Here is a 22,225-nt window from a genome sequence, read left to right on the forward strand (position 1 = left end):
CAGGACCTGTTTTTATCCTTAGAGCCTAGTGCAAATGACATGTGCCTTCCTGATTCACCTAGCACAATCTCCTGTGTTCTACGTCTTTTTTAATACATAATTTATAAGGGCCAATCATCACACTAATCATAATCATTTACAATAACCTGGGAGGCTGAGTAATTCATGAGGCAGGCAGATGTTTTGATTTTGGAATGCCCCACCATTGCTTCACCCACAAATCACTCACGTCTGTTTGCACCATTTGGCAGCGCTGTGCCCGGATCCTGCTCACAAAGCCGTACACGTCCACCTTCCGCTCTGTATGCATCATGTCCAGCATGGCATCAATGACGACAAAGGTACCTGTCCGCCCTACACCCGCACTATAGCCAGAGAGCAGAGGTGTTACTGGGATGGCCAGCAGGCTTTGTGGGAGCATAGAGGGAGGGGGCAGCAGAGGCTAGGGCTCTTTCTTCAAGCCTCTAAATTCTAAATCTGAATGGGGCAGAGCTCAGACTCTTGTGGAACTAACAAACCCCACTATACCCTGAACTCCTTATCTCTAGCTATCAGGATCAGGCAACCCTGACACCTAGAGGGGTCAGAAGGCTCCCAATACACAAGGAAGCACTCAATCTAGCTTTCTGGATTCATAACAGTGGTCTCCCCACCCCCAAATTTGGAGGGGACTACCCTTTTATCTTTCCTACAGTGCTCTCCACCCAGCACCAAAACTTGAGGGGTCTCTTTGGCTGCTGCAGCTCATCTGCTCTATTCCAGCCTCCTCAGTCAGGGCTCCTGTGCTTTCCCCCGCTTTGGCCATAGGAACAAAATGTGGTATGAGTGAGAAGCCAAGGGTCAGGCCACACTGACCTGCAGTGGACCACGATGGCCCCTGCATACTGAGGGTTACAGGCCTTCACCTTCTTGAGGAACTTCAGCATGCCGATCGGGGTGAAAGGCACCCCAAAGTCTGGCCAGCTGGTAAAGTGGAACTGAGTGATGAGGCGCTGTGGCTTTCTGTTGGTCACGTCGCCCACCTGTGAAGTGAGGAGATCCAGTATGTTGGCCCGATACCCTGGGGTGGGTGGGGCAGCACCAGGGGAGAAAGGATAAGGCTTAGGGGCCAGGGCCAGCTGTGGTTGTCAGTGACAATGGGGAAGTGAAAGTGTACCCAAGAAAGTTTTAACAATGAACAAAGAATCTTCCCAGGAACCCCATGGAGTAGGCAGGGATATTACTATTATTCTCAGTCTACAGACATGGATGCAAAACTCAGAGGTGTTAAATGACCTGTTCAAGGTCTCAGAACTAGTAAATGGCAAGGTGAGAACTAAAATGCAGGTCTCCTGACTCTTGGTAAGCCCCTTTTCACAGCACTACACTGTCTCAACCAATGGTGATTTGCTCAAGTCTCCAGAATCACTCTGGAGGGCCAAGAGCTGGGCCTACCACATCCTTGATGTCAGGAGCCTTTGGAGTAACAATGAAAGAGAAGTGAGTCAAGTATCCAGAAGATTATATCGCTTACTGATGTATTTGGTTCATATCTAAGATGATCGAATTCCATCTTAATAATGCTGTTTCTCCTACTCATGAAAATGTTCCTCCATCAGCTTTAACAATGAAGTTCCCTGGGAGCCCAGATCTCTGGTTTCAGAGTCCAAACACACCACACACTCAGCTTTCCTGACCACTTTGAGTAAAAAGGAGGATGGCCCATGCTGTTCTGCCCTTTCATGATCAGCAGATCCTAAGTGAGAACTGAGAAAGGAGGTAGGAGATAGTACCTGTTGAATGCAGAACTTTCGCACTGTGTAGTCCACCAGGACGGTCACATCCTCTACCGACACACGGATATTCCCATATGTCCAGCAGCCTTGGTCTGGCCAGTACTGAGCACACTTACACTAGAAAGGAATAGACATGCATCTGCTGACTTCAGATCTCCCATCCCTGGCAGATGTAAAGGGCATGAAAGGAAAGGACCACAAGAGCCCACACTAGAGTCCCCCAAAAGCCTCTTCTCTCACTTCAGTCAACTACAAACTTATTTATCTGCTCTTTTTTCAAGTTCCTCACCTTTCATCCTGTTTAGCACAATCTCTTAACTCGTGCACAGCCCCAGCCCCATAGTTCTCGCTCTTTTCATCCCCATTCACTTAGTTCAGGGCAAATTGGAAGGCATTTTACCTACAAAATCTGCACTTCCACAATATCCCAGAGCATACTCTATAGGCGAGCCTGAGTGAATCCCTGAAACTTGCTATGAGGAGGCCACCAGGGTGGACTGACATAGACTGTAAACCTACCACAAGAGGCCCAAGGTCTCTTCTGGTGCCTGGTCCTTGGACAGCTTCCAAGACAGAGGTCTCATTAAAGGAAAACGAACCTAAAGTCCAACCCTAGTGCCATCTCCCCTAAGCACTGTGGAGCTGCTAATCAATACACCCAACAACCCAGTGTATGTAGATCAAAGGGACTCAAGGGCTATCTGGAGATAAACTGCCATGAATTATGAATTAATAGAAAGATTCCTTTCTGGGGTCTGATCTTGATCCAGGATTCAGGACTGGTGTTGGCTGTGACCCAGTAATGGAACTGGCCAGGCATGGACTTGACATCCACAAAAAGAAAAGAACCAGTCAGAGGCTGCCTGCAAGATCAGTCCAGGGCCTCAGATTCCCTTGCACCTGCAGGGTCTCAGTTCATAAGCTCCCTCTGCTGACTCAGAAGGAGAGATAGGAAAGCAAGAGAATGAGGGGCTAGAGAAGCCAGGGAAGAAAAGCCCTTCTGTGGTGTTTCCTTGACCAATGCGCCCAAGTTTTTTCTTCCAGGTTCTATGGAACCAGGGTGAGTTGTCTGACTATCAGATACAGAGAACATGCCCTTGGCACCCCTAAGGTTCTTTGGAGGTCTCTAGGACATAGTAAAGTCTGGTAGGCACATCTGCTTGAGTTCTGTCTGCATGAATGACTAGCACAGGAGCCATAAAGGCTGAACAGCCTAGGCTCAAACACAGAGTTCCAGCAGAGCAGTATCTCTGCTGGTCATGTCTGCTGTATCAGGGGCCTTCCTATCCAATTTCTCCACTCACCTCCTTTCTCTCCTTCAGGTTAGTCACCATGACGATGGTGGCTGTGTTTTGTTCCCAGATCATCCTCCAGAAATCATTCACTGTTTCTTCTTTTGGTCCTAAAGCAGCCAATAGCAAAAGTGAGAACACACAAGCAAGGAGAAGAAAGATATTGGGAAATCTGGAACATTCATTCTTGACTTTTAGAAGCCTATGCCCACATGTCCTCAGCTAAATATCCAAATATCCAATATATCTATCCATCTACCCACCTGCTAACTAAACATTTCCCATGTATTCGTCATGTATGTGCCAGGCACTTCAATAGAAAGTGGGGGTGTGAGGCTGCCAAAATATAAAGAGAACATGAACAATGTCTCCCAAGGATATTTCAGTTGAGGATTAGAAATCATGACTGCTCAGTGAATACCACATTAGGGGCCAGATAGTGAGCTAAGTGCTTTATATCTCATTTACTCCTTCCCACCACGCTCTGAGGTAGGTGTCATCAGCCACAGAGAGGCTGGGTGACTTGCTCATGTGGAATTTAAAATTAATCTCCCACACAGTCTTCCCCAGAAAGCCACTAGAAGATTTCTAAACAAAAATGAAGGAGCAAAGAGAAAGAGATGGGATCTAACAAAGGAGGGAGACTAAAGAAATTCCCAGGGTGTTGGTGAAGGGGCTAGGGAGCAACCAATCCAGAATGGAACTGAAGAAAAAAGGATCTCAAGATAAAAAAAACAAACAAACAAAACTAAACCTTGCGTGTCTGAAGGTACTGAGAAAAAACATATACTTCCAGAGAGGAGTTTTGGGGGGAAAATTAGTGCTAGGTATACATAAAACTAAGTGAATAGGAGAAAGGGGCAATTATTAACTCTTGGAAAAGAGTAAAAGCAAAACCTGTACCCCCCCAAACATACAATATTATGTACTTCAGCTGTGAAAAATATTGGTATAGTAATAATAATGTAAATAACAAATGTAATCTTAACCCCAAATTATAATTTAACTCTACTAGGAGACGGAAAAAGGGACATGTGTATGAATGTTTCTCTAAGTATGAGGTAGTTTATGAGGATTAAATAATTAGCTACCATAAGAAGTCAATAGATAAAAATGGTTGCATTAGGCTAAAAAAGTAAAGGAGAAAGAGGGGGAGAACTGTTTTTATAAGCCTTATAATATCTTTTGACTTTTTTTAAAATTCTATATTCTATTTGGTTAAAAAAAAAAAAGTATTAAAAACAATGATATAAGTGGACACATGCCAGAAAGATCTACGGATCTCAGGAAAAACCTCCCAGAGGGGGTGACATTTAAGCCACATGTTGGGTATATCAGGTAGATGGGAGTTTAGAAAGGGGGCATAGAGAGAAGAGGCACTGCAGGCAGAGGTGTAGGGGGCTAGCAGCAAGAAAGAACACGAGATGTCCAGGATGTATGGAGTTCAGTAAGGTCACTGAGTAGAGTGCATGAAGTGGTAGAATGTGGAGCTGGAAAAATAGTTAAGGCACCAGAATCTAAAGGGGTGGAGGCCAGGCTAAGAAAGCCTTGTCCTATAAGTAATGGAAAATCATTACAGAATTTTCATGAGAATCCTGCCAAACGTTTTGCATTGAGAAAGGCCATTCTGGTGGAAGAAATGCAGGAAGCAAGGGTGAGGTATAGAGGGATCAGTCAGTAGGCTACTACAACAGAACTGGAAGAAAAGATAAGAGTAAGGCAGTGTGTCAGAGAAGACAGATTCTGGAGATAGAAACGAGAGGACTAGTCATATTTAGATTAAGGGACAGAAAAGAGATCTGGATAATCCCAAATCTGTCTTGATTAGGTTAGATTACATTCCAATCACGGTAATGGCCAGAGAATACAGGAAGAAGGCAGTTTGGGGATTAAGGAAAAGTCATGTTTTAATTTCTGATGTTAAATTTAAAGAGTATATGGGGGTATTCAGGTGGACAGGTACAAAAGTAGTTTGCAAATGTGGCTTAGGAGCTCAAGAGAGGCAGCAGCCAGTCAAACACAGGTAGGTTCTTAGATGAGGTCTCTTTAAGAGAACACAGAAAAAAGAAGGGGTCAGACAGAGAATGCTGGGGATCCTCAGCATTATTCAAGTTCAGACAGAATAAAAAGCCTGGGAAGGAGACTAAGGAGAAGCAGATGGAGAGGCAGGAGAATTGAGAAAAAAATGGTTCCATGAAAGACAGAGATAGAGTTTCAAGGAAGCAGTCATCTATACATTTGGGGAGAGGCTACATTTAAGGGGCAGAATGAAGAATAAGAGCCAGAGAAGAAATGTTTAGAAAAGTGAGAAAAATCAAGATAACTGAGTGTCAGAAAATAATGAAGGAGAGTTTTAAGGAGCGTGAAGTACTGAGCGGTTCAAGGGTTTAGGAATCTGAGAAAAGGTCCACCAGAAAGCTACGGGCAAACGTACTATATTAAATATTTTAGCATCAACAGAGCCCCATGACAAATAACAAGAGGAAGAGATTATACATGGTTTCTGGTGCCAAAATCATCACTGAGTAGGTGGTAGCCGAACTGGGCCTCAGAGGATGTATCTGAATTGACAGATGGCTACAGAAGCGGGAAAGTGGAACCTGGCTAGGCAATAGCCGGCCCCAGTGGGAGATTGCAAGGGTAGGGAGGATCTGAGGCTTTTCCCAACTTACTTTATGTCAATCTCTATTTTACATCCCATCTCTATTTTATGTCTACATAGTATTGCCTAACAGAACTTTCTGTAATGATGGAAATGTTTTATACCTGCCTTACTATGGTAGCCTCTAGCCATGTGTAGCTATTGAGCCTTAAAATGTGACTAGTACAAATGAGAAACTGAATTTTAAGTTTTATTTAACTTTAATTAAAATTTTAATTTAAAATAGCTGCATGTGGCTATTGGTTACTATACAGAAGAGCACAGACATTTACCAAAATTTCTGTTAATTTTGCTGTAAATTGTCCTCTACCAACTAAAGGCTCCAAAAAAAGCAGAGACCATATCCTGCTTTATTCCCCTACATATCCTCATCATTTAGGCCAATGTCTGGCACATAATAGATGGTCAATAATTATTTATTGAGTGATGGAGGCCAAAAATGGCCTCAGATGGATCATAAACTGCAAACATCAAAATATTTTGCTAGGCTTCCAAGAGTGATGGCACTTGTTAGAACAGCAGGGTGTAGAAATGTGTGCAGGACCATGGCACTGGGTCCCTGCTGTGAGGATTCCTAGACCACTTATCTGTGAATAGTAGTGGAGCTCAGGCCCATGAACTGGGGGAGAAGATAAGCCAGCCTGGACCCTGTGAGAGAGCCTCACAGTCTCTCTGGAGACTGATTCCAGATTCTAACTCACAGCAACCTGGCTAGAACCCAATGTTCCCAAAGGTCTCCAAGATAGAGGGCCTCATTAAACCATGGTGTTTTTGTTTGTTTGTTTGTTTTTTTGGTGTGTGTGCATGTAGCCTTCTTCAGTTTTTTTTTTTTGGACATTTACAAAAGGACTTCTTTTAAGGGGCCCCTGGATACTAAGTCATCAAGATGAAGGCTCTTAGTTATATACTTGCAAGGCAGATTACATTTATTTCAGATAGTAATAATTACAGAAAGGCTATTGTATTATGATTAATCTACTTATCATTTGGAAGAAATAACCTAAACCCACTATGAACTCATAGTCAGGACCAAGAGTAGAAAAATATCATTACTTTACCTTGTGCAGCAATGAATTTATTCTTTTCTTGGTAGCCCTGGGAAGAAGGTGAAGAGAAAAAGAAAGTAAAAGTCAAAAATGGATTGGAATGAACTTCTCCAGACTCCCAACTAGTTAACAAAGCCTTCTTTGTGAAAAGGTCCAGGAAATTAACAAAGATTTCCATTCTAGAAATTTCTAAGAGATTAGCTTTGGATAGTAGGAATCAAAGACTACAAAGATTACATGATCTCGGTAGTCTTCTCAAAGTGAATTATTAATGAAGAATATCTAAATACCAAATATTAGGCTATAGCCTGTTTCTACTGCTTTCACAGGGGCTGACAATCTGGGGCTTAGTGTTAATGGGTAAGAACTCTCCCAGGCAGAAACAATGTGGTGGTTCCAGGGATGAAGCTGGGACCACACTAGGAAGGCAAAAGGGTTATCTTCTTGATGATGCTTTACCTAGGTGCAAAACTTTCTGGGAATAGCCTGTGGGTATGGTGGATCAGCTCCCCATGTCTGACAATAGGGTTCTCTACTACAGACAATTGGGAGAAGAAGCAAAGGAGCCTGGGTATGCCACTTAATAGATAAAGAGCCTCTGAAAAGCTGGAAGTAACTTCCGTTTTCAGTCTTTATTTAGTCATTTATCTTCTCGACCTCATTGTTTAAATGTAGTGTATATAAGAGAAGTCCTAGGTAAGTGAAAAATCATTTGGTTTAGGAGTAAAATCACCCTCTGCCAGCTCTGACAGCAGTAAGAGGGGCAATGAGAGAGGCAGATTCAAAGATGGAACAACAGGTCACACCAAGGTGATAATGTGAAATACAAGTCTGCAAGGCAGTGGCAGAATAAAGGAGGGGCCAACTTCTATTCCAGTTCAAACAAGGGCAGGGCAAGGTTGCCTCTCAGCACAGGAGAAAGCTTTAGGCCTGGAGATGAGTATATTAAGAGTCAGCAATAGAAAGCTTGTTAAAATTTTTCCTAAGAAGAAGAATTTAAGTTTCTGCAAATGTTTTTAATCATTAGAAGATGGAAACTGAGAAAGCTTTAATTCAGGATGCTGCATTCTGCTTTAGTACTAAACCTGTAATTAAAACTGAGAAGCTCTTAGAGTATGTTAAGCCACGTCATATCCATACTCCATGAGAAGTCACTGCTAAATTCTCCCTGGAGAATGTGGGCCATGAAATAGCTTGAGGGCCAGCCCCAAAGTACTTCCTGCCCTCTCTTTACCAAGAGTGTGCCATATGTCCTCCATGAAAGCATGCCTATATAGTGATATGGCGACACTGCTTAACCAGTAAGTATAACTAGAATGAAGCAAAATACTGATTTTCCTTGTGTTATATTGATGAAATGTGGCTCCCTGGTTACTGAGACGTCTTTGGATTTTGAAAGTCAAATCTCAACTGACTTTAGGTGGTAACTACAGTTAAAAAATTGACTGGTGATAGTTGGACATATCTGTGAATATTCTAAAAACCATTGAACTATAAACTTTAAATGGGTGAAAATTATGGTATATGAATTACATCTTGATAAAGTTGTTAAAAATGTTCTAAAACAATTAGGGTGATGGCAGCATAACTTGGTAAACTCAATAAAAAAAAAATCACTGAATTCTATACTTTCAATGGATGTATTTTTGTTATATAAACTATATCTCAATAAAGCTAGGGAAACAAGGGTTTGGTAAGTGTAACTGGCATTCTATGACAAATGGCCTCAATTTGCTTTGGCAAAGGACATGGTCTGCCCCTATACTCCAAGTCCATCCCAGTGTATCTCCCATCTGTACTTAACCCTGCCGACCACCAAATGCTTCCTCCATGCCCTCTGAGACGCTGGTCTTCTTCTATCTCATTCGTGAGTACCTCTTGCTCAGTGTGCTTGGCAGAAGCTGGGGGTTATTTTACTTAGCACAATGTCTTCAAGATTCATCCATGTTGCAGTGTATGTCAGAATTTCCTTCCTTTTTAAGGCTAAATTATTCCATTGTATGTTTATATCATATTTTGCTTAGCCACTCATTTGTTAGTGGACACCTGGGTAGCATCCACCTTTTGACTACTATAATTAATGCTAGTCTGAACATGGGTATACAAATTCCATCAGTATTCTTCCCCTCATGCATCCTGCTTCAGTAGTTAGGCTTGTTTTTGCTAGTGTGCATGTGCATGTGCTCTTGCGTGCTCCCCACCCATCTCTTCAAACTCTTTCTCTACTAACTCCATTCCCACACCCTATAAAACATACTCAAATCTCTCGTACCATCTCTATAAACATGCTCTAAATCACCCCTAAAAACCTCCTCTCAGTTTCACTTCTTCCCTCAGGCCTTGGTTCATGGTAGGCATGAACCAGACTTAGCTGGTATCAGATACTCTTGCCCCACTCCCCATTATTTTTACTACTACAGATGGCAAGGCCTACTTTTGCTCTTAGTTTTAGGAATAAGCTCAATAAAAGATTCACTGACTCTTAAAAAAAAGTCACGTTTAGATTCAGATTACTACATGGGAAACATTTGGAAATGATGACAGGGTAAACATAAGAATACATTTTAAACTATCTACTTGATCTTAAAAATTTTTTTTTCAATCACTTAAAAAAATTAGACTCCTCAGGGAAACCTTGAAATGACAAGTATTCCTCCTGATGTGTAGCTGGGAAGGAGCCAGTAGATGGCAGCCAATAACTGCTCAAGGCAATAATGAGAAAAGCTTGAGTTTCTTACATTGATGAATGAAGCATTGATGTAATCCGAATCTGGAACTCCTTCAACTGGTGTCAGATGGACTCTAGAGTGGTCATCTAGAAAAAAACAATAATTAATACTTCAGTTGAATCCAATTTTATTTATTTGTCTTAATGCAACCAAGCCAGATGAAATAGCTGTACCTATGTGTATAGAGAAACACATGTATGAATGTCATTGCAGCACTACTTACAAAAGCAAAAATTGGACACATCTCAACCATCATTAGAAGACTAGTTGAATAAATTAACGTATACCCATAATATGGAATAGTAAGCAGCTGATAAAAAGAGAATATTTCTGTTTCTCAACAGACGAATTGCCAACATATATTGTTAAAAGAAAAAAAGTCAGAGTACTGTATATAGTATACCAATCATATTTTTAAAAAATATCCTACATATACATTCATACACAAATAAGACCATAAGTATCTGTAAATGCCTAGTATAGTGGTCTCTAACAAGTTATGCATCCAAAAATATACATATATTTTTAAGGAATGAATTATATATATAAATGCAATTATAAAAATAAAGCAAAGTTCAAATATTTTGCTCATATCACATTCTGGAGATCACTGGCCTAGAAAAATGTTCATTAAGTTATAGACCAACTGATTAGTAATGGCTAACTCTGGGAAGGGGTTATAAAGAGAACTCTGTATTGGAATTTCTTTGCAATGAGCACTACAAAAAAATTATAACAATCCACTTTCTATCCAGTCCTAGTAAAATTGCTTCCTTAATCTCCTAGAACTTTAAGCCTGCCACAGTAAAACCTGGTCAAGAACCCCAGCTGACTTAGTGAACACCTAGGGTTGCCCTGGGAGACATAAAGGCAATTTCACCTTGACCAAAGGCTTGACCCTACTCTTATTATCAACCCTCCTATAATCATTGCAAGATTCTTTCCAGCCTCAGAAAAACTGGCCACAAATGCAGTTTCAGATTACATCCCAAGAAACCCTACAAATACTCACAAGGCAAGATGTTTACATATCGATTTTTTTCCTTATTTTCCTCTTTGGAGGCAGCTTCACAGGTGGCCTGGATAGGACAAGCAGGAAGAGCCTGAAAGGTTAAGAGCAATTAGAGGAATTATTAACAGGGATAAACATCTAACACGCAAACTATTACACCAAACCCTGACATGGGGTTGGGGGAGAGATGGGTCCAGGTGAATATTTAAAGCCTAATAGAGAGTACACCTCTTCTCTAAACAGCTTGCAAGCTTCCTAGAGTTTATCACCAAGAATCCCCAGGGGGCAGAATATCCTTCCTATTACTATAAGCTCAGCATGCTCTTTATATGATTACTATATGGTTAGGAGCCTGTTACAATGCTGGGTCACCCTTCTAAACAAGAGTGGGGACACAACTGAAGGGATGAGCCATTCATCCCTATGCTAACCACCACGTAAAGATGAGATGCATCTCAGAGTTCTGAACCGCACGGGAGGGTTCTGAATGGTTAGCTGAGTTAGGTCCTCTCTAGGGCCCTGACAAGGGATATGGGAGCCCAGCTTCTAGTATTATGTGGCAAAGAAGCAAGGATAGGCAGGTGGGTGAGAGGGCAGACATTTATATGGATTTAGCAGTTAGGAAGCAGAGGATTTGGGTGAGGTGACATTGACTGCAGCAGTTTTGGAGCAAATGTATATTAAGTAGGTATGTGAGTAAGCATAAATGACTTGACATGAGATAGTGTGAATTGTGTGAACTTGAGTAAATCTGTTAAATGTTCTAGGCTCAAGTTTCCTCATCTGTAAGACCGGGACACTAATACCTGCCAGAGAATAAGCATTTAATAATTTTATAGGAGTGGGAAACTAAACCTTATTATCTGAACTGCTTTCTTCTTATATGTTCCATATATTCAAAACTAAGAAAGCAAAAGAGGAACAGTTTAAAATTCCAATCTAGGCAATCTTTCTGATAAGTGATTTGGAAATATGTTTTATGAGTCTTAAAAATATTCATACCCTCTGACCTAGCAAATCCACTTCTGAGAATCTAGCCTAAAAGGGTAAAAACCTCTATGTTCAAATTATTTACTTCATCATTATTTAGAATGACTCCAAATTGAAAACAACCTTAGTATTCAGCAGTAGGGGAAGAGTTAAGTAAATTACGGTTCATGTATTATTTTTCATTCATTCATTCATTCGACAAATATATATTGTGTACCTATTAGGTGCTGGGCTAGATACTGAGCAAATAATGGTGAATCAATCATTTACACAGTTCTTGCTCTAAAGAATACAAACTTGTGGGTGAAAGACATCAAAAAAAAAAAAGAAATTATTACACCTGATAAATGCAATGAAAGAACAAAATGCTATTAGAGAAAGCATACCCAAATTTAGACTGAAGGATAGGTCTCTATGAGGAAGGATGAGTATGGAGAACAGTTATTCCAGGCAGAGAAGAATGACTGTGATGACCCAGAGGCAGGAGTAGGGTTGGCTTGTGTGAAGAGCTGAAAGGTTAGTGAGCATGTTATGTAGAAAGTGTGGTTGGTGGGGGTGGCAAGAGGAGGTGGGAGGAGATGAGTTTGGCAAAGTTAATTCACACATTTCCACATAGGTCCTTAAAGAGGGAGCTTTAATTTTATTTTAAATGCACAAGTAAACCATTCAAGTTGTTATAACTACAATCCAATGTACATGATAAAGAATCACTCTGGCTGTTAAGTGGAAAATGGACTGGAAGGCAAGAATGGAAAGATGATGGTATAAGGAAATAGATGCATTTGAGAAATATTTTAGAGTTAGAGTTACTAGATTTAGAGATGGAATGAAGGAAAGGTAGACTGAAGAAAGAAAGACAGGAATAAAAGATGACTTCTAGGGTTTTAGCTTTGATAATCAAAATATATGATTAAATAAAGGAAATGCTAATCTAAAAGGAACCAATTTTGTCAGATGGAAGTAAGAGCTTTAAAAGAAAGGAGCAGACATATTTCCTGGGAACCAGTAAGACAGTGGTAGGAGAGATTAAAGTAAAAAAATTCTAAGAAAAAGGGAGTCAGGGTCTCATAGTCCACCTGCCTTCACTTACTTAAGAGATTTTCCTTTCACGGTTAAAACCCTGGAGGGTTCTGCATGTTATTTTACTAAGAGGCAATTTCCTTAGACTCTATGCTGCCAAATACACAAAGGGAAAAAAAGAGCATCCTGGGCTGGGCTCTTGCACACGGAATAGAGATTCCACTTAAGATTGAAATTCCCCAATTCCTCCATAGTTTGCCTTCTCTTCACCCAGATAAGCTAGATTTCCACAGGTTTCCACCCTGATACAGAGTAGGATGAGATATAAGTTTTTAAAGTCCTCGCAACAATCCAGAGGCATTACTTTCTCTCCACATTCCATGTTTAAAATGATGTAGAACAGAGGGAGTGACAGCAAGACGCCTGAAAACAGTCCTCAGGGTCAGTAATAACAACGACCACATCTCATAGTCTTATCAGCATCCTTAGTTCCCCAGTCATAATGAAAAAAAACCTAGGTCTCCAGCCAGGCTAAGGCTCTTAAAAGGAAAGTTATGAAGAAAAAGGAGCCATTGTTTGTCCAAAGAGAAGGGCCTGCCTTACGATGCTAGATACAAAGGGTCATAATGAGTCAGACCGAAGAGCCAATGTCAGGGATGAAAACAAGGGAAATCTTACTCCTTTTAGTTTCTGCTCTGAAAAACCTGGCCTGCAGAGCTAGGAAGTAGTCAAACCAGGCTGTAAGATGTTAAATTCTCTAAAACACTAGGTGGCATCAAAGACCATTTCATCCCTTGCTTAAGCCTTTACTGGGAGCAAGGCTATGTACTAAGTCATTTACTAAAAATGTTAGTTTTTTAAAAAATTGTTTTTCAATTTTTTTCCAGCAAAAATATTATTTATTTTTAAGTTTTTAAATTGTTTTCTTCTGCCATTGCAGGGTGCTTTCTTGGACTTCTCCCTAGTTGTATGGCTTGTTCCTCTAGATCCCAGGCAATTTTTCCTTGCTGCTGCTCCTTGTTTCCATCACAACTTCGATTTGGTCGCCAGAGGGATGAACAGAATCTCTATCATCTATGCCATTTTTTTTTCTTCTCAATTTTTATATTTATTAAAAAAGTATATCCACACAATTTAATTTAGAAGTTCTCTTTGGCCCCTACCCTCATCATATACTCTTTCTTCTTCTCTCATTAGTAAACCTGGAATTTTGTGTTTATCATCATCTTGCTTTAAGTTATTTGTACCCCATACATCCTGTATACTGAAACAATATATTTTTATTCAGGCTATTTTCTTATAAAAATGGAATTATAATCAAGTGGTAATTTGGGTTTTTTTTGGCCCAAAATTATGTTCTGAAGATTCATCCAAGTTGTTCCACATGGCCAAAGTTCATTCACTTTAATTATTTTGTAGTGTTCCATTTTGAGCCATACCAACATTTATTTATCCATTCTACTACTGATGAATATTTGGGTTGTTTACAGTTCACAATTCTACTTTGGTATGTGTTTCCTCATATACATGTGCAAGAATTTTAGGTATGAGTATTTGTAACTTTACCAGATAAGGCCAAATTGTTTTTCAAAGTAGTTGTACCAATTTACACTCCCATCAGCAATGTAAAGTGTTCTTGTTGTTCTGTATCTTCATCAACATTTGCTAGTGTCAAATTTTAAATGTATCAAATGTAGGTTTAATTTACATTTCTCTGATTATTAATGAGGTTCACCATCTTTCCAGTTTACTGGTCAACAGGGTTTCCTCTTCTGTGAAGTACCTAGTCAAGCATTTTCCCCATTATTAATTTGTACGAGTTCTTTATATATTCTAGATATTTATAACTCATCAGTTATAAGTGTCACAAATATTTTTTTACCAAGTTTGTAGCCTGTCCTTTCATTTTCTTTATAGTATCTATTTATGAACAGGAAGTTTTGCATTTTAATGTAGTTGATTAATCTTTCCATTTATCGACATTTTAAGTCTTAACAATCCTTTTCTACTATGAGATTGTAAGTATATTTTCCTATATTATTGTCCCTACGTTTCATCATTTTATCCTTTAAATTTCAGTATGAACACCAACTGAGATTGATTTTTGTCTGTTATGAGACAAGGACTGAATTTAATTTATTCTCAGAGGGTTACCCATTTGTCCCAGCATATTTATTGTAAAGACCATCCTTTCCCCCACCAAAACTACAACAGCATTTCTTTCATAAACGGGCTTCCATTTATATATAAATCTGCTTTTGGGCTCTCTATTTTATTCCAATGGTCAATCCATCTATCCCACTGCCAATACAAAACTGTCTTAATTACTAAATTTTATAATAACTCTTTATATCTGGTAAGGCAGGTCTCCTCACCTTGTTCTTCTTCTTCAGGAATGTCTTGGCTATTCTTGAATCTTTTCTCCTCCATATAAATTTTAGAATCAGCTTGTCAAGTTCCACAAAAAACCTGTTGGGATTTTTATTGGAATTGCATTGAATCTACATATCAGTTTGGGGAGAATTGACATCTTTACAATATTGAGCCTTTTAATCCATTGATCTCATCTCTTCACTAATTTAGGCTTTTTTCTTTAATATCTTCAAACATTTTTATAATTTCCTCCAAGAATTTTGTAAATATTTTGTTAAATTTATTCCTAGGCACTTTACATTTTGGATGCTATTGTAAATGGCCACCTTTAAAAAATTATTCTTAGAGTCTAATGTGGCTTATGCATAGAAATGCATTAATTTTTAATGCTCTTTATGTATCTATCAACCTTGCTAAAATAACTTACTAATTCTAATAATTTATTTGGTGAAACTTTTATTTCTGAGGACAATATTCTCCTCTGTGAAAAATATTTTGTCTCTTCCTTTCCAATCCTTAATTCCTTTCATTTCTTTTCTTGCCTCACTATGCTAAGATCTCCAGCACAGTACTGAATCTCATTTATTAACTTTTAAATGCTCTTTTAAATTCTCTTACCTAATAGTCACCAGTGCCTGAATATATTGCTGTGATGAGGAATCTACTACTTTCCAAAGCAGTTCATCTCATCTTGGAACAGCTCTGTTTAGAAGGACCTAATGCCCAGATACACCATTGCTTTTGTTATTTCCCTTGTACTGACTAGTGTAAAACCCAAATGTCAGCTGGTGCCTTCTCTCCCCCTTGGAAACCTTGAACCTCGAATTCCCTGCACTGTTTAATTCCAAAGCTCTTGATGCAGTGCCTGCTAATTCTTATAGCGCTTTGGCTCTGATTAATTTGTTTAGAGACAACTCATCAATGTAGACGCTTTTTTGCCTCTGCCTCACTCAGACGCCGCACAGTCCTGTCACCAGATTATACACACATACTTCTTCATCTGGAAATCTAAGAATTAAGCTGTCTCTACTAAAGATGTAGTGTCCTGAGCAGGGGAGTGTCACATCTCGCAATGCACAGATTCTAAACGTCTCATGGACCCCATCTCAGTGTCTCCCTTCTCTCTCCCTACCACTCCCCACTCCCAGCCTCTTCCTCTCAGGAGCTAACTAAATCTTTTTTCTTTTTTTTTAAACCTTGAACATGCTTTAGGGACCTCAGTAAGTGGCTTTTCAAAATGTTTCTTTTAAAGAAATTCAATGCTTCCTTCTAAGACAAATGCTGGTCAATAAAAAGTTCCAACTTATAATTCAAGGATGAAAGCCATTGCATGTAAAGTTCAACTATGGTGAGGTTTCATAAAGATGCTACACACTTTCCTTAGAGCTTTTCAAATATCTGAAGACAGTTGTCTTGTCCTTTTGTCTACTGTCCCTTCAGCTGTTCACCTCCACGGTCCATTTTTTCTCCAGAACTTCTCATTCAGTGTTATTCCTTTTCACAGAGACCTGAACACAAGATTTCTGGCACAGTTTAAGCTGGGGACATCAACTCTTTATTCTATATGCTATATATTCATTATAAAGCTAAGCTCCATTAGCTTATTTACCATATTAAAAAAAATCTCTCTGCTTTAAAAAAAGTTACAAAAAGAATATGCTTATTGTAAAAGAAAGCCAAATAATTCAGAAGAGAAAATTCTCTATCATGTCTCTCCTATATTCTATCCCTGCCACCCCAAAATAGGTCCATACTTTAAAAAATGCATTAACACACTCACACACAGATATACATAGTTCTTTCTTTTTCAAAAGGGGGGCTTATACAATGTATAGTTCTCTGCAATGTTTTCTCCTATAACAGTATGACTTGGAGATTTATGTCATTTTTATTTTAATGATAGTATAGAATTTCATAATAGATTTAAGAAATCATTTAGCCATTTTACTAAGAAACAGATATCTACTCTTCATTTTATTTTCTTTGCTATTATAAATAATGCTGTAATGAACATCCTTGCACAAATACATATTTGGTTTTCTGTCAGAGTCCCAGAAGTCAGGTCAGATAGCACATGCATTTAAAATTTGGTTGATACTGTCAAATCATCCTTTTGATGCTATGTCAATTTAAACTCCTCCTACCTGTGTACAACAGTATCTGTATCCTCATACCTTTGCTCATACTTGATATCAATATTTTAAAATTTCCATATCTAATAGGCCCGAAATAATGGTTACTTTTAATCTGAATTTCCCTGATTACTAGATATAGTTGAGCCTTTTTTTCATATTTAGAGTATTTGTTTTTTTTCTGTAAATTGCCAATTTTGCTACAGCAATGTTTACTTTTTCCTCGCAGCTTTGTAGAAACTCTTTATGTTTTATGGAAAATTCTCTCTACTTGTAGCAAATAGCTTCTCCCAGTTGGCCATTTTTTTATGGTGCCATTTTTCATAGAGACATTTAACATTTTATTTATTATCTTTCAATCCACTCCATTCTGGCTTCTGAATCTTGTGTTTTGCTTAGAAAGACCCTCCTCACTCCATGATTATAAAAGTATTATTCTATGATAGTAGACACAAATTGGTGTGTTTGCCCCATGTGTTATTTGTCTTCTTTTTTGCCAAGGCTGACTGATGCTAACACAGTCACACCTGACCCGTACAGTGCCAACCAGATTCTCTTTTCCAGGATTTTGAAACCCTGAAAAAAACAGAGGCTTCCCAAGAGGGCCTCAGAGCCACCAGAACAGGGCATGCTCTGCCCAAAGGTTGGGAGTCTACCTCATCTTTTGATTCTGCCTGTTTCCTCAGTGTCTCTCCCCAATTAACGGTTTTCTGTGCTTAATTAAGTTGACTTCCTTGTTTTTAAATAAAAGACTTTACCTGACTTAGCATTAGTATCAGAAAGTGGATTGTAGTTGAGAGACTGATGGAGGAAATGTGGATGGTCAACTTGATTACTGTGTACAGATAAAGGGAAAGGAACTGCTAATCAATTTTCAGGATAGGAAAGAGCGAGCTACTCATAGTTCAAACGGTACAATAGTTGCTTCAGTTATTGCTGTAATCACCTGAAATGTGTTTTAGCTAGTGGTATAGGGGTAGGGGAGTCCCACTAAAAAGAAGAGAAATGTTGAAACCAAGAAGTATGATTACTTCTGATAATACTAAATAACAAAACAAGAAAAAGCCCAGCTCCAACATCAAATGTTCATCTCCAAAAACAGGGCAAGGGCTCACAGCCTTTCTATGACTGTGCTATGTATTGTGCTGAACCAAATCTCAGAATTAACTTCTCAGAATTTTGCTGGTTGCTGAATGTTAGTTAAGGCCAACAGAAATCACATCTTTCCTGGGTTGCTCATGTGAAAGATAGGGCCTTAGGTGAGACAACTGAAATGATGCTGAAAGGAAACAGAGGAGTTAGAGAAAGCCAATTTTAAAAATCTGTCATGTTCTCTATGCATCTTGCTTTCATGTGAAAATTACTCCACTATCCAGCTCTCATTGCTCAAGGATAATCAGAATGCACGTGTAACACTATCTGGAGGGTAAAATATATAAACAAGGTAGAAAAGCAAAGAGCTAATAGAATAAACTGAAGGAGTTCACTGAGTTGGATAATCAAAAATCACTGAAAAAGGATGGGAGAGCATAATTTTTAGATAAGGCCAAATCTGTAGTTATGGTACAGTTAACCTAACTTTTGCAGTTAGTGCAGCAGCTCAGGAAACTGGCCACAGTTCTAATGGTGGGTTAGGTTGGCCAGTGGAAATCTGGACTGAATGCTGAGTTCAGCTAGGTAATGATGAAAAGCCAAGAAGTCCTTGGCACAAAGTAGAGGAGATCAGTATTACATAGGATCCAACAGGCTCAATCTTTCTACTGATACCCTCACCATGCCCCTGATGGGATCTACAACATGTGCCTTGCTAGAGGGTGTACACACTGGTGAGGAAAGCACTGGAATCTTTCAGAAGTGCTTTACTGTCTTTACCAGAGTGAGATGCTGGTGGAAAGGACTGACTTCAAAATGGGATTCCTGACCTTACTGAGATGGAAGGAACCTCAGAGGCCACAGTCACCAGGACTCAGACATCTCTCGTTGTAGATTACTCACTGTGAAGCTCCCAATAACAGAAATGGAAAGCAGCCAGCCCAGGTCAGTTGAGAGGGCCTGACTAGACCACCATGCTAGAGAAAGGGCCCCTTCTCACCCAACTTCCAGGCCTAATCAGTTCACAGACCCGGAACCTTTCAATGATAGGCACATGTAAGGAAAAATCCTGCCACAGCACATCAACACTCATATGCCATGAACATTTCTCCTCATCTTCCCCTAAGAATCTGCAGCTATTTACCATGGTAACTCCACTGTGTAAATGGAAATACACCTTTTGGAGTCTACTGGGTTCTGGTCTTGAGCTAACTAATTCCTGGGAACTCAGAAAGCCACTATTTTATGCCAGTTAGAATGCAGCCTTTACAGGCCAGTTGATGGAAGGAGCTTTGGCCTGAACTGGCCTCATGTTAGGAACCTTTTTTCGCAGAGTATGGTTGAATAGCTATTTACAGCCAGTGGCTGAATACCTGCATTGGTCCCAAAAGAATCCTATGGATAAGGACTGTTACAGTAGCAAGAGCAAATGCAAGTTGCTGGAGCAGTAATCTCTCTTTATCAAGGGCTAAGTCCCTAGGTAAATCACAGAGATCCTAAATGCTATAGAAAACTTAAGCTGCAGAATAACAATGAGATAATCTATTTAAATGTCTAAATTTGGTGATGGCATAAAGTGAATTTTCAACTATTAGTTATTAGCTATTCTGATGCTTCCTATTACCCCCAGGCAAGCTACTAACAGACTAGCCCAAAAGACTGACAGCTTTTAAGAATGTCAGTGGATTATAATAGATGAAACACGTGCAGCTGTAGATTTGCAGTTGCTTTTCCAGATACTATCCTTCCTATAAATTAATTTAACCCCTGGTACCTGGAATACTTCTATCAATGAGGCAGGTGCATTTTTTTTTTCTTTTATGGTGCGCAAAGACTACATGAAGCAATTTCCTTTCTCATGGCAGGAATAGCCTCAGTGATAAGTCATTTTGACCTCTCTCTGCTGTGATCTAATTCACTGGGATTTTGTCTCACTGTTTCAAAGGACATTATCCTGACAACTATGCTTATGACATCAAGCTGACAGGACCTGAAGAGCAGGATGTTATGTATCTTAGAGATGTACATGCTAGGCATAAAAATAAAAATATAGCGGCCTGCCACCTCAGTCAAGTTTTCTGAAAGTCAAAGGACTGTGACATTTCCCCTCTAACATAAAGCACAAGTTGCTGTTCCTTAGTCCCCCCATCCCCTCTGCTAAGAAGGAGGAGCAATATTTGCTGGGCCGTTTTTGATTTTGGAGACAGCATACACCACATGCTGGTGTCCTATTCTAACTCATTTATTGAGTGATATTAAAAGAAAAGGCTCTCCAGCTGATTTTGGCCACACAGAAATTTGTGTTAGTAGAACCTACCAGAGCCCAACGCTAAGCGAGGAACATAATCTTGCTGACAAAATCTTGGTCTTGTCCCCAAATCCTAAGATTTTACATTATGATTCTTCTGCTCATTCCCCATTAGCTGGAAGCAGTTGGCACTACAGACTGTAAAACAGTAGTGCCTATGGGAGACCTAGCTATGGTGCTGAAACTGGGGTGATAACTTGTGGGATGAGGTAAATGTTCTCAATCAATAATGAACATTAAATAGTGCTATTTTTCTAACAGCCAGAAAAAAGGATCCAAGTTATTCCATTAATTCTTGCCTCCCACCCATCTATTCTCTACATTGTAGCCAGTGATTTTCTCAGAGTACAAATATGACCCCATCACTCTCTGCTCCCCTAAACTCTTCATTGGTGGAGCAGATATGGTGGTGATCCATTCACACAATAACTGTTCTTCCTTTCCTCCTTGCTAGTAGAGCTTCCATTCTGTGGGGCTGTCCACCTACTCCTGTGATATAGGAGTAATCTGAACTGGTCTCAGCCAGTTGCAGTAAGCCCATTTCTCCCCTGCTTAAAACAGAGCATGTAACAAAGAAAGTCTCCAGAAATAAAGAGTCATCCTTTTTCCACTGGACCTTTTTAAACCTCTAGGTGGTGCCTAGAACTGGGGCAGCCATTTTGGCATCAAGAGGGGAGCCAGCCTAAGAGACGAAGTTGACACATGGCTAAGTGGAAAGGTTTGGAGACTGAGTGTTTTACAATGCTCATGTTAATAAATCTCCCACCTCTGGAACTGTTCCTGTGTGTCCTCAAATCCATTCCTCTCTAATTATGACCACCTTAAGTCAATCTATCAGCCCTTCTGGTACCAACAGTTGTTGCAGCCCTTATCTGTATTCCCTGTATTTATTCTGGCCTCCCTGTGGGCCATTCTCTGTATAGCAGCCAGTCACCTTTTCAAAATACAATCTGGTTGATCTATGGTTCAACTTCTCTCATGACAATATACAAGTCTACAGTCTGGCCTAATCTTCTTCCACAGTTTCATCGCTTACTACTCTCTTGAGTCTCTACCCTTTGGCCACACATAGCCCTTCTTTATTTTCTGAATGTGCCCTTCCCTCATCCACTTTTACTCCTAACAGTTTGCTCCTGCTATTTCCAGTGCCTGAAATCTTCCCCATCCCCCTTTCTCCAATGTCCTCACCTATGATTAGGTTTCAATGAAAACATTTCTTCAAGGAAGTTCTGACCTAGGATCAGAACTGGAGGGCTAAAATCATGAATTGAAAAATTCACAAACATGTCTGCTTCCTTGAGGGAGTTATAAAAAATATAAATCTAAAGTCTCAAAATGAGGCCTTTGCTTTGCAGTTTGCCATGGTCCTCATTTTCCATGCTGGACTACTCCAACTGTCTACTTAATACACTTTGGGATCCCTGTGCCAGACTCTAAAATGCCACCTGTTAATATAGGCTCCTACCACTAAGCAGTAGTCCTTCCTGTACTAAATTGCTCTTTTAAACCTAGTTACTTTTGTTCTTGTTTATGGGGGTTTCCCCACTAGTTAGCGAGTTCTTTGAGTGTAGGGACTGGATCTGTTTTTGCTCCCCAGCAAATCCCTGGCACCTAGCACATATTAGATACTTAATAAGTATTTATTAAACAAAGTAACAGATGCGATGATGAATGGATAGGTGGATGGGTAGATGAGGGAGGTGAGGCAAATCTTTCTTCATTTCCTACCCATAATCACATAAGGATAGGAATCAGATGAACTTGGTAAAAATTTCCTCACCTCTTAACCCATCA

The 22,225-nt window shown here is 39.7% G+C and overlaps 1 protein-coding gene across 9 annotated transcripts in view; it reads right to left on the reverse strand.

Moving 5' to 3' along the window:
- PTPRA (protein tyrosine phosphatase receptor type A) overlaps positions 1–22,225 on the reverse strand; it is a 114,745-nt gene that overhangs the window by 12,308 nt on the left and 80,212 nt on the right. For 8 of the 9 annotated variants that reach the window (XM_039863887.1, XM_039863892.1, XM_039863889.1 and 5 more), the window contains 7 exons: positions 10,517–10,607; positions 9,514–9,590; positions 6,788–6,824; positions 3,080–3,177; positions 1,773–1,892; positions 856–1,022; positions 230–365 (listed from right to left, as the gene is read on the reverse strand). In XM_039863887.1, the coding sequence (XP_039719821.1) occupies positions 230–365; positions 856–1,022; positions 1,773–1,892; positions 3,080–3,177; positions 6,788–6,824; positions 9,514–9,590; positions 10,517–10,607 (726 nt within the window). Of the gene's footprint in view, positions 1–229; positions 366–855; positions 1,023–1,772; positions 1,893–3,079; positions 3,178–6,787; positions 6,825–9,513; positions 9,591–10,516; positions 10,608–14,901; positions 14,996–22,225 lie in introns of all 9 variants that reach the window. The other variant, XM_039863893.1, reaches the window with a different exon arrangement.

The sequence above is a fragment of the Pteropus medius genome, unplaced genomic scaffold, assembly GCF_902729225.1.
Source record: "Pteropus medius unplaced genomic scaffold, Ma_sr-lr_union100, whole genome shotgun sequence".
In the NCBI taxonomy this organism is placed as follows: domain Eukaryota; kingdom Metazoa; phylum Chordata; class Mammalia; order Chiroptera; family Pteropodidae; genus Pteropus; species Pteropus medius.